At 41.3% G+C, this 12847-nt stretch overlaps 1 protein-coding gene across 1 annotated transcript in view; it reads left to right on the top strand.

The window, feature by feature from the left end:
• tmem121ab (transmembrane protein 121Ab) overlaps window positions 1-11339 on the top strand; it is a 38678-nt gene extending 27339 nt beyond the window's left edge. The window contains exon 2 of the mRNA XM_051408526.1: window positions 8390-11339. Within this exon, the coding sequence (XP_051264486.1) occupies window positions 9193-10137 (945 nt within the window). The 5' untranslated portion in view covers window positions 8390-9192 and the 3' untranslated portion in view covers window positions 10138-11339. The remainder of the gene's footprint in view (window positions 1-8389) is intronic.
• Window positions 11340-12847: the final 1508 nt, after the last annotated feature.

The raw sequence follows: 12847 nt of genomic DNA, 5'->3' as shown, positions 1-12847 counted from the left end.
CTAATCCAAAATTTCAAATGACTAATGTAAAAATTTGGTTCATAAGAATCCACAGAGAAAAATCTTCTCAGCTCTTCGTTTTTGTGTGTTCTAGCTCATTGTTTTGGTTTTATGACATGCAACTTTACTGGGGCGGCAGGGGTTTCACTCTCACAACACAACTCAAGCTCATTTCCAGCCTCAGCAGGCAGTTGTTTTCAGGTGGAAAGCTTTAATAAACCAACTGTACGCTACTTGTCCAAACACCAAACAGCAGACAGACACAGTTTGCCACTAGCTGGTGAACATCATTAAGCAGCCAAAGAACCACAAACAAAAAGAAAAGAGGTAATATGAGAGTGAATATTGTTCTTACCCTCTTCAGGCGTGCAGAAACAACATTTCAAATGAATGCTAATGTTGCTCAGTGTCACAGTTGTGCAAGCTGAGTTATGAGACAGGAATTTAGCCCAACTGCAGACTTGAAAGCAGAGCAGGTGCAGTTTAGATGGTGTAATTGCAAAAACGGGGTGAAACATAAACTTCCATGAGGCAGCAGTCCAAAACAGTCAAATCAAAACGAGCAGGCAAAATCCTAAATGCAAGAAAACAAGAAGATAGTCCATAAACTGAGGAAGATACTGAGAAAACACGAGGGAGCAGACTGAAGGCTTCATATATGAACAAGGGCGAACTTAAGCAATATAACAAAAAAAAACACAAAGACTAAATACACCGGTGAGGATAACTGGACATAGATGAAAATAATCAGGGCGAGGCAGAACTGAACTCCATCAAAAATGGAGGGAAAACTGACAAAGACAGGTTTTGTTGGGTGAGTATTATTGAGTATAACAAAACAGGAAAACAACCAAACCCAAAATCATGTCACTCGGTGTCTGCTGGATGTGGAAAAGGGCAGCCGTCTGCCAACACTGTTGTCATATCAACTTTATAATGTCACAATATGTCAGTGTTTACAGCTTATTCCACCGCAAACATGTCCCGTAAATATCAATTAATGCTACTTCTTAACCTATTTACAGTTTTATATTTTTCAGGCTAATTTCTTCTTCTTCCTAGTTTTGATTAATACTTAATAACGAAATTACAGATTACAGATTGATTAACAGACACAGGGCAGTAAGTAGTGAGTAGCCTAGGCTATACGCAGAGCAAAATTAATTAATAATACAGCCCTGAAATGTAACCGTGCTCGGCAGTATGTCATGCAATTCACTCCATTTGTCTAAAACGTAATGGAATATTTCTAAAAAGCTATGTAATATAATTGTTATTTTAAGCTGCCTTGAACAAACAGCATCCCCCCCTATCAAAAAAAAATGGGCTACATGTCACCAGTTAGGCAGACTGAGGCTAGAAAGGGAAGGGGAAGGGCGGTTAAAAAGTTGAAAAGGAACTCCCTCAGAATCTAATGGGGACTACTGTTTTATGAAGGCTAACTAATAAATCATGGTTCAACTTTCATAAAATCATCAAGGCTTCAAAGTCTTATAGCAAGTGCTGTAGTAGATACTCATCGATCGTGGAATATTGAGGCTAAACCAAAGGATTCACTTCTTTCAGAGAGGCAGATGAAAGAAACCCTTATTGAGAGATTGCATTGAGTTACAGAAGCTCGTGGAACAGGGGCTCTCAGTGACTGCCTCTCAACTGTATATAGACCTGATACTTGTAATATCAGCCACTTCCAAAACTGGATTGATAAAATGAAGATTATGTAAACAAAAGGTTCAACTTTTCCCAGCTGTAGCCACTTAAACAGCATCATTATTGAACAGTATTCGAGAATGTCTTTCTCATGTGTATACGTTGGACAACTAGTCATCTTCGCCCCCTGTGTCAGTGACTAACTGCCGGGTGGGATGTCAGAGGGCTGCTCTTCACTTTGATGATGACTCACTGTGGCATGGTGCCTTTGATCCTCTCCCCAGCTTTGTGAATAAAGAATACACTTTGATTGACGCTCTGCGCATTATGGCCGTTTGAGAGTTGGCAGGGGAGAAAAAGACACGTCTGTCATGTTGAAAAGCCCCCTGTCTCTGCTGCTGAGGGCCAAGTTGGAGGAAAGCACTTTTGAGCTGCTTTCAACATCTAACCCTATACAATGCCTATTATGGGAGCCTAGGCTGCGTAGCATCTATCTATCCTTTGTCATGTGCAGCTTGTTTGATTTCAGCAGCGTTTGATCAACACCCACGGCTATTTAAAAGCACAGACAGCCCGAATACAGATTGGGTTAGTTACAGTTATGTGCTGAAATGAACCTTCAGTGCTTATCACACACACAATGTGACATGGCAAAGTAGAGTGAGGATCAGCCTTAATCAACCATAATGGGTGATAAAATGAGCTTAGCCACTGCTACAAAACACGTCCCTCTTCTTAGTTTCCGATTCCTCCTCAGTATTCTAACCCAGTGCAACCTCATAAGCAATTACAAGCGTATTATGCAGGGATAACAAGAAAACAAGAGAATAGGAATCTAAGAGTAGCAAGTACATACCAATCCTGTGCATTGTGTTTTGACTAAATGAGGTGTGTGCCTTTGAATTGTACAAAATAGGTGGAAAGGACTATACCAGCCGAGAATAATGACAACAAAAATGCAAAACAGACGTGTTTAGAATTTCAACACACCACCACAGTAATCCATTAGATACAGTAGATATACATTGTGAATAATGCATCACAGACAAGGCTAAGCCCTTTGAGGGCAGCTGAGTCTGGTGCTTTTAATACGTTAAGGAAATGTGCAGAGCGCCTAAGAGATGTCACACACATTCATCAGTGCGACTGGGGGGAATCAAGCTGACATCTTTTAATACAGCCAGGTTGGTTATTGGAGACATATTTTATCTTGTATTTAGGGATTTGGGGATATAATACCTTGCTATGTTAGACTCAATACAGGATGTATGTGATCAGTGTGTGATTACAGAACGTTATCAGGCAGTGAAAGATGGTATAAAGACGTGACCTGCAGATTGTCATCCCGTCAGCGGCCTTTCAGGCAAGGAAAGTGTGTGTGTAAGAGCTTTCATACATGCACACACGAGTGCATACTTGTGCAGTACATATGTGTGTGTTAAGCTTGTCTGTGTGTGTGTGTGTGTGTGTGTGTGTGTGTGTGTGTGTGTGTGTGTGTGTGTACAAGCGTTTGTTCAGCTGAGCTGTGCTGAGCTGTACTCTGTGTACTGGGCAAATTCAAAGCAATCTGCCACCTCTCCCAAAACTAGCCGAGCGCTGACTGTAACACAAAGGACGGCGCAGAACACCTGCTGAGATGATGGAGATGGCTGGCAGCCAAGACAACATATGGGTCTCATTCTGGCCCTAATGAAGACAACCTGACATAAATATCGGACAAAATGGACCGCTCTGGAGACCTGTGCTGTCCCACTGCAGTGTTGCTGACATTGACGTAAACATTTGATCATCCTCAGGGTGTCGAGGCAGGAGAAAGGAGAGCAGAAACGTGGAGTGAAAGCAGAGTTAGGGATGTAATACGATACATTTAATGCATAACAATGTGGCTTCCCAAAAGCATAAACATCTCAGTCTTCTTTGAAGCCCACAGGTAACAGAGCATACTATCCATAGTTGCAGGATGAAATGATTTTGCTGCTGTAAACAAGTGCTTGCTCACAGCCCTCACAAGGTGTATGAAGTGTCAGAACATCTCCGTGTGAAAAGAAAAGCTACTTGAAGCTCAGAAGACTTCACTATCCTTAAGCTCTGTGCGATTGTGTCAGAAAAGACAAACATCAATGGCAAGAACACGGGTAATTAGGTTAAGAGCTTGAAAAGCAACTGTTTTCGTGCAAATACAAAAGCAGCACCTGGAAATACTACTGCTTAAACAACTCTTGATTGGATTTTTCTTTTGGAAGAATCATGTGCCAAAATACTGTTCCTCCAGTTGTACTGACTTGTCTTGCTCTTTGGCCCAAACTGACCTTCTCACTGTTTTTATAACAATTGGCATAACAAAACAAAAAAACTAGGAGTAATGCTACTGACTGCTCTAACCTTTGTCCTTGTTGTGGGAGCCTGCGGCCAGTCAGGGAGGCTAACTGTTAATATAACTGCCTGACAAGGAAGCTCTGGCTGTTTAGAGAGATAATTGCCTGGACTACAGACACAATAACAGCCTCCCTCTGCAAAGAAATGTTGTACTGCCAGTTCGCAGCCCTTCCATGTTGACTATTTATAGTACACCATAATCATTAATACGCTGTAATTGAAGCATATAAGCAAAGCTGAAATCCACAGCTCTCAGTACACAGAGGCGTCGTGCTCTCACAGGGGGAAAAAAAAAGTCAAATAAAGATGTGAAATGATAGTCGTCACAGCTGTCAAATCTCATATGAATGGACATTTCTTCCCTTCTTTTTTCTATTTCTGCGGAGACAACCAGGGCTAATCTTTATCCTGAAGCTATACATTATAAATGCTGAACAGAATATGCAAAGCCCGAGCAGTGCACTTCTGTCATTTCACACAGACAAAGGCACTTTTCACCAGTATGACGGAGGGATTAATAATCATTTATTACTGTCAAAGTTCATCAGCTTCCTGTTTCATAGGGCGCCCATGCATCGCTAAATCGCACCAATCACATCTCGGGATCCATGTTTCACAAGTCATAATTCCTGGGAGGTTCAAACCACCCAATACAGAACTCTCATACATTGTCACGCCAACTGTAATCCGTTCATTAGGGAAACAATCTCAAAGTCTTTTTTGATAATTAATGGCATTTAAATGATGATGTGATGTACTGTATATATGGAGCAGCCTTCCTTATAGCATGTTAATGATCCACAGCATTCTGCTAATCAGTCAATTAATCACCATCTTATGAATTTAATCTCTTACTTAGGCCCTGTTCTACATAATGGGTTTTAAACATTCAAATCCATGCTTGGATTACAAATGAGGCTCATTCTGGTGCCATGCTCTTCTTGAACTGGGCTTCCATCAACAGCCTTTGATTTGAGATGTTAGCAGATGTAACATGTTATTTTTCTTCTTCAGCACACATGCCGCAGTGACAGAGCACAATGAGTCCATTGAAATGTTTCAAGGAGATACTAAAGCTCAGGGTTATATCCTTTATGGGTGTACATACAGTGTTCTTCAAGGGTGGTATTTTCTGATGAAAAATAACCTCTCCACAATGTTTGGATCTTATTCAAAAGGCTCAAAAGCCTATTTTGCTGTGGTGATTTCACACAGCGTGGCTGAAAACAAACTCATGTTTATTTATCACATACTTAAATCGCTCATATCAAGAGCTCAGTTTCTTGAAATGGGAGTAAAATAGTAAATAAATAAATAAAAAATAAATAAATAAAAAGAGTTTGATTTGGAAAAGTAAATAAAGGCTATTGGTGGAACTATTTGTAATACATTTCTGAATTTGACTTTTTAAAATGAGTCACAAATTTTTTATTAAAAACACTTTTGATGAGATATTTGAGATGGTGAAATTATTATTATTTTATTTCCAACCTTGGTACCACTTTCTAATATGGTACCCTTTATAAACAGGCTTTAGGTTGTAACTAATGGCTTAATAATTGATAACGTAGACAATGTTCGTTACAAAGAACAAGGTCTAGGTTTGTGAGAACTCCCTTTGACTGGTTAGAGAGTAAAAGTGCTGCAGACTATCTGGACAAATCTTTTGGAAAATATGCTTATTCGCTTTCTTGCCAAGAGTTAGATGAGAAGATCAATAGTCTCATGTCTGTGTGGTAAATATGTTGCTGGAGCCAGCAGCCAGTTAGCTTAGTTTAGCATAAAGACTTGCTCTAAGGCTAATACAATCTGCCAACTAGCACCTCACGAATTATTGACCAATTATAATTATATATTGTTGTTTTAATCTATAATGTTTTATATATGATTATGGGGAAGATGATTTTTTGGCTGGGAATGGTAACTTCCCGGAGTCTCAGATGGTTTCCTAGCAGCAGCTCCGACCCAAGAAATTGTCTAACACATTAACCTTCATAAAACACCAAGTTCTTGGATGAAGGATGGTTTTGTTGTGTTCAGAAAGAGCCAGGCTAGCTGTTTTCCCTTGTTCCCAGTCTTTATGCTAAGCTTAGCTAATCGGCTGCTGGTTACAATGACATATTTAGCATACAGATGTCAGAATGGTGTGAAAAAAAATTAACTAACATATTTTGCACAAATATCTTATTATCATTAACATTTATAACTGCAGACTTAATGGCTTATAAAGTGTCAGACCTATGATCAATGGATTACTAACATTTATAACTGCATTATTACCATATAGTAAAATATATAATATATAAATACCAACCCGATGACATTTCAGACAAGATGATGGCAACCCAAATTTGTTCTTACGTCTTATAATTGATCTCCATCCATTTTCTCTAACTGATTATCCTTAGAGGGTTGTGGGGAGCTGAAGCTGATTCCAGACAATATTATATAGATAATTGATCTATAAAGCATTTATAAATGACTTATTAACCCTTGATAAAGCCATTAGTTCCAGCAGAGGGTGCATTATTAGAAATCAGTACACTAATCTTAGTCAAAGAGGCACTTCACCGACTTTACACATCAACTTCAAATTGATTGTCATGGAGAGTACTATTCAGCCAATGAAAACAAAGTCTCCCTTGACTCTGAAAATAGCCCAGACCTCATCATCATTTTAGGCCTTTATTAGTTAGCGATAGTAGAGAAATTACAGGAAATGAAGGAGACATGCATCAAAGGCCCCCAGCTGGTTTATGGATGCTGTATTAACCCTTTTTATATGTCTCTTATAGGTCTTTATGGAAAAGCAACGCTAACTCACTGGAGTGCCCCTTTAAGATCGATTTTTAATGTTTGTACACACACTGAAGGCTTTCTAACAAACTAACAAGTCAGGTATAACCTGTGCTTTGTTTTGTGGAGAGTTAGACTAAGCTATTATATACTATTCATTCCTGTCCAGGTCTGTATGTCACCTAAAATTATCCTCATTGCACTTTTTGTGCCGGAGTGCCGGAACATTTTGGGATGGCTACATACTGCAGACACAGAAGTTTCATGGTCACTGGCTTTAGCCTAACAGGTTTGGTTATTGGAGCACTGCCAGTGAATGATACAGTCATATCTTGATTTGAAACGTACCTCAGCTGACAGAAACACTAATGTGATTTATTTGTGTTCTGCTTGAAGGATCCAGTGACAGGAGGAGCAGACAGAAATGAACAGAACAGAACAGAGCAACAGATAAATTCTAGTTCCTGCCGAAGCTCACTAAAGTCGACCTGAGTGAGACGTTTCTGCTCAATTAACACATTTCACTTTCTTTTACCCATCCTTGTTTTCTCTATATGCTAATATTTAGACATGCTGTGTTATTTATGCAAGAGGCCAATGCACAAGGTGTGCTCCTGCTGGCGAGTTAAGCTCTGCATCTGTATCGTTTTTTGGCTTCTTTTTTTTTTGGAAAGTCCTGTACTGGACTGTTGATGAGAGGCCTCCCTTGACCCAACTTGTCACACGCCTCGAGACACACATCGAGACACACATCAGCTGGAATACTAAACAGTTCAAAACAGAAACACCTTGAAACATCATTCAACAAAAATAGACTGTAATTGGAGAATGTAAATGGAGCTTGAAACAAAGCTCAAATAAAACATGAGGGATATTATCACTGCATTATAAAAATATACATGTTTTAGACATCCATCAAGGAGAAGAGGGTTTTGTTTGCATTTCCGACACTCCATGCCTAATAATCCTAATAAGAAATATACCACACAGTGCAATCATAATTTCCTTGTTTCAGTTTAGAAACTACAATACACCAGGCATGCTCAAAATTTGCAGGAAATTAACAATTAGCCATAATTTTTTTTCTCCATTTACCACAGAATAAGAAGAAAATGTAGTACAAAGTAATGCAAGAAAAAGCAAAAGAGGTACTGAGCAGTTAGCTACTATATGATACTTTAAAATTGGCTTCTACAATTTCTTGTAATAAATCCTCTATTAATTTAACTCCCAAAATTAAACTACTGGGTGCTATGGTCCTAAATATGCTGAATATAATAACATTACCACTGGAGCATATTGAGCCATGCATCCAGCTGTCTGTCACAGACAATAGAGAGGTAATGACATCCTGAAGCAGTCCCACTGTAACATACGCAATATGTTCTGCCCTATCAATAGTGAAACAGGCTATATTTGAGCCAAGCTGACACATTACTTGGCTCCTCATATGTGGAGGCCCGTTGGCAATGAAAACCGTGTTATATGGCCCAGTAGTGCTGACAGGTTTCTTTCTCCTTCTCTTCTGCCCTCCCCCTCTTCTCCTCTTTATTTCTCCCTTCTCTAGGCTGTGGAGAGGCTGGCACGTGGCAAGAGGAGGGGGGAAGGATGGATCTTCAGTAAGAGCCTCCCCCCAGGGAAGCCGGCGTCGGACGCAAGGCCTCATGGGCCGTTGACCTGCTGTCTCCGTGATTTATGGCGGCTGGGGGCCTCTGGCCACTGCAGACTCCCCTCCTCTCTTTCCTCCGTTTCCCTTCACACACACTGCAGGATTTCAAGGAGCCACACACACTGCACCACCGTCTAGAGGAGTATCCAAAGAGGAATTCCTCGCACATGCTGAGCTGCAGCACGGGCACGAATACATTCACTGCTTCCTACACTGTCTTATCCAAAACCAAACACCTACATAAACATTTCTACACTGCAGCACCGTGTCCCACAATCCCATCACATGTCCATTAGACCAAGCATGCTCTCAGAGTATTCTCCATTTGACTCTGTGGATTACTATCAGTCATGGTGTGTCAGCTGTAGAGCCCTTGGTGTAGCTGCTGCTCACGGGCAGAGGCGGATCAATGGAAGTGCGCTGAGTAACGAGGTGATGTTCCTGTTTCCACATGGTCTGAGAGCAATCAGCAGCCAGCATATCTCCGCTGACTCCACACACTGCTCTGCTTCTACATTGCAATAACCGTCCTCCTCTATGGACTATTAGTGCCGTGACTTATAGTATTATTTTAATATTAGACACACTAGCTGGACATTTGCTCCTGTGCACACCAGAGCTGTCAGAGGTATTCACATTCTGGACTATTTTTACTTTTGAAAGCTGGGGAGAGAGAGTGAGAGCCAGCAGGTGCCCTCGCCATGGTGTTGCCGCCCCCAGACAAACGCCACGTGTGCCTGACCACCATCGTCATCATGACCAGCATGGCCTTCATGGACGCCTACCTGGTGGAGCAGAACCAGGGTCCCAGAAAGATTGGTGTGTGTATTATAGTGCTGGTAGGGGATGTGTGCTTCCTCATAGTGCTGCGATATGTGGCAGTGTGGGTCGGTGCCGAGGTGCGCACCGCCCGACGAGGATACGCCATGATCCTCTGGTTTCTGTACATCTTTGTCCTGGAGATCAAGCTCTATTTTGTCTTCCAGAATTGCAAGGCAGACAGGAAGAGTTTGGAGACGGTGGCCCGGAAGGCTTTGACGTTATTATTATCTGTGTGTGTACCAGGCTTGTACTTGGTTCTAGTAGCTCTGGATAGTATGGAATATGTGAGAACTTTCCGGAAGAAGGAAGACATGAGGAGTCGTCTATTCTGGGTGGCTCTGGACCTGCTGGACCTCCTGGATATCCAAGCCAACCTGTGGGAGCCCCAGCGGACAGGCCTGCCTATCTGGGCAGAGGGCCTGATGTTCTTCTACTGCTATATCCTGCTGCTCATCCTGCCCTGCGTGTCACTGAGTGAAATCAGCATGCAGGGGGAGCACATGTCACCCCAGAAGATGATGCTGTACCCAGTTCTGAGCCTGGTCACCATAAACGTGGTCACCATCCTCATACGAGGTGTAAACATGGTGCTGTTTCAGGACAGCCGCGTTTCCACCATCTTTGTCGGAAAGAATGTGGTGGCCATCGCCACCAAGGCGTCCACCTTCCTGGAGTACCGCAGACAGGTGAAGGAGTTCCCCCACCCGCAGAACGCCATGGCGCTAGAGCTGCAGCAGAACTCTGTCAGCCACACGCAGCCGTTGCCCAACGCCACCAGTTTGCCACATGAACCTTCGCCGGCTCAGGACGTCATTGACACATGACCGCCAGCGCTGGAATGAGCACCATCAGAAACTGACTGCTTTTTATGAAAGCTCCAGGAGAGGAGGTAGATAGAGAAATCAGCTGCATGACAGGATGATATTCTGCTCTTGTCAAGCCCACATGAACTGCTGTGAAACCATAAAAGAGATTTTCAGCATCACCTGCCTGTCAGAACATACTGTAAACCTACACTTGACTCTGAGTGCAGCGTGCAGACTTTAGAAATCAAGTCAAAAGTTTTTATCGTGCTATTGTGTTTTTAATTGTTTCAAATGTTTTAAAAGTTCAAACTTTTATTAAGAGACAATCTCCACACTGCGCAGCCTGGTGACATTATGTTGTGTAAAATGGACAGCTGGTCACCCCCCACCCCACCCCACCCCCTCCGTGAGTATCTTGTATTTTTTAAAGGTCACTTTTTCGACAGTGTGGCATTTCCTTTGTATTCCAGCACCAAAGGACAAACCACTCAGTGTGAAGCACTGATGGAGGGGAGGAGTAGAGAGTGACACAGGTCAGTCATGGGGGGCTAACTGTGCTGTGCTAGAGTAAGGTTGGTGGCAGACGAATGCGTTCCCTTCGGTGTTTGGTTCTGCTGAGAAAAGAGCTCTGTGGAAGCTGCTGCCTTGGTCAGTGTGACGCTTTACGACCAAAGGTCTGATTAAAGCACCGGAGCTCAGCACTTACACCATCCACTGCAGCCATCCAAGCGTGTGTTTTACTCTTCGTATGTGTGTGTGTGTGTCCATGTGCACGCACACTAGTCTAGTACGTATGCCTGCAAGCATACGTGTTCACTACAGAAGGTCTAGGTTATTTCAGATTGTTTTGGAACAGATGTGAGTGTGTGATGTGTGTGTGTGTGATGAATTGCAAACAAGACTAAATATGTCAGGAAAAAAAAACAAATATATGATGGGGTTAAGATACTTTCTGTTTCCTGTACTGTACATTCCTTTAAAACTAGCTCAAGGCTTGAAGTCAGAGAATGCAGAGATCAGAGTCCAGAGAACACCTCACTGAAGAATTGACAAAAGATAAACATAAATACAATAACATACAAACAGAAAATACTTTTTCTGATGTTATTCAGTTTATTATAATTATTATTCTCATTATTATTATTATGATTAATATTATGTACATTCTTTACTTGTTGGAGGCCAATGATGTTTTAATAAAAGTATAAATAAAAGAATAATGATGAGAGCATGGTTTCTTTTTCCAAATTGTTCATTATGATTTAAGACATCTTATTTTCAGCTAAATTAAGGACTATGTGGTGCTCTTGGTGTACTCGAAAGCAACAGCTACACAACAGGAACACAACAGTAAGGCATTTCTGTTATGTTTTGCATGGAAGAATCCACATAGCACATAAATATTTAGGCTGAGCAGCCTCTTCCAGGAATCCGGCATTCATTTTCTACCCCTCAGGCTACCACATTTGGGGAAAGCAAGCAATGAATTTATCTTTTAAAATGTGATAAAAATGTATGAACCTTTTTTCAAATTGTTTCTCCCCTTTCCTCCCAGTCCTCTTTATCACCTTCCCACTTGCATTTCTGTTCTGTTAACACTAATCTCCTCTGCACCGACCTGGTATCAGTTATCAAATAGAACTTTTTACAGCTGATGAATTACCTTCAAGTCTCCACTGAGAATTTTATTAACTGACCCAAGTGTTTGTAGTGGGAGGCGGAGAGGTCAGCCCCATGAGGAAAGTCACTTTACTGTCGACAGGTTAATGAAGGTTAACTGCTGATCTCAGCTCATGGAGACACACTCTCAGACCCTGAACGGCCCCACTCCATTAACAATAACTGTCGGCTGCAGAGTGACAAAGAGACTGGACTATTACCAAAGGAGTGACATTTCTCTTTACTTTACATGAACATAATGTAGGACATTTTAAAAAAAGATCATTCTGATTTTATTCAGTTTTCAAAGTAGTGCAATGTTTTTTTTTTCAATTTCAACCATAGGAGCTGAATCCGACTGACTGGACTGCAAAGACCAGAATAAGCTTCAGTCATATTATAATTTACAAAGAAAGATATGACTGCTTTAATATTTGGTTTGCAAGCTATAATTAATTTAAGTTGTCCTCATTTGCAGGAGTACAACTACAGAACGAGGAAAGATATAAGTAGGTTTGCTCACTGTGCTGCCAAATGTCCTTAGTGAAGCAAAGAAAGCCATTGCAACAGATTCATTATATTTTTATTTATATTCAGGTTAAATTGTGCTTGGTTGGCAAATTGCTACAAGACCCAAGTTACAGCACATTTGCTTACGGACAAACTAGGAAGTTTTTTGCAAAATATGCAAAATACACAGCAAAGAAGAGTCACAAAACCTTGTTTAGGAAGAAACTAAATATAAACCCTGATGTGCTGATTTCATTCCCAGTGCCCACTATATTGCTGCTTCACGCTCATCAAATAACCAATCGTTTAACTGGGTGAGCAGGATCAGTTCGGGGCTTACAGTATCTGTACAAGCCCTTCTCTTGGAATCTCTTCTGTAGAAACATATTGATTGTTCTTGCTGTTGGAGTATTAAATATTTCTGAGGCGTATCTCCACAGGCACATCCAGTTCATTCTGGCTGTCTGTTTTCAGTCCAGTTCCTGTCTTACAGTAATTCTCCACCATAAGGCCTAATTATATTATGTAGCGTTATCACAGTGTAGTTTTGCTGCTATTT

This window comes from Dicentrarchus labrax, unplaced genomic scaffold (assembly GCF_905237075.1).
Source record: "Dicentrarchus labrax unplaced genomic scaffold, dlabrax2021, whole genome shotgun sequence".
In the NCBI taxonomy this organism is placed as follows: Eukaryota; Metazoa; Chordata; class Actinopteri; family Moronidae; genus Dicentrarchus; species Dicentrarchus labrax.
Note: the sequence above shows the minus strand (reverse complement) of the source record. Positions and strands in the feature narration are given on the sequence as shown.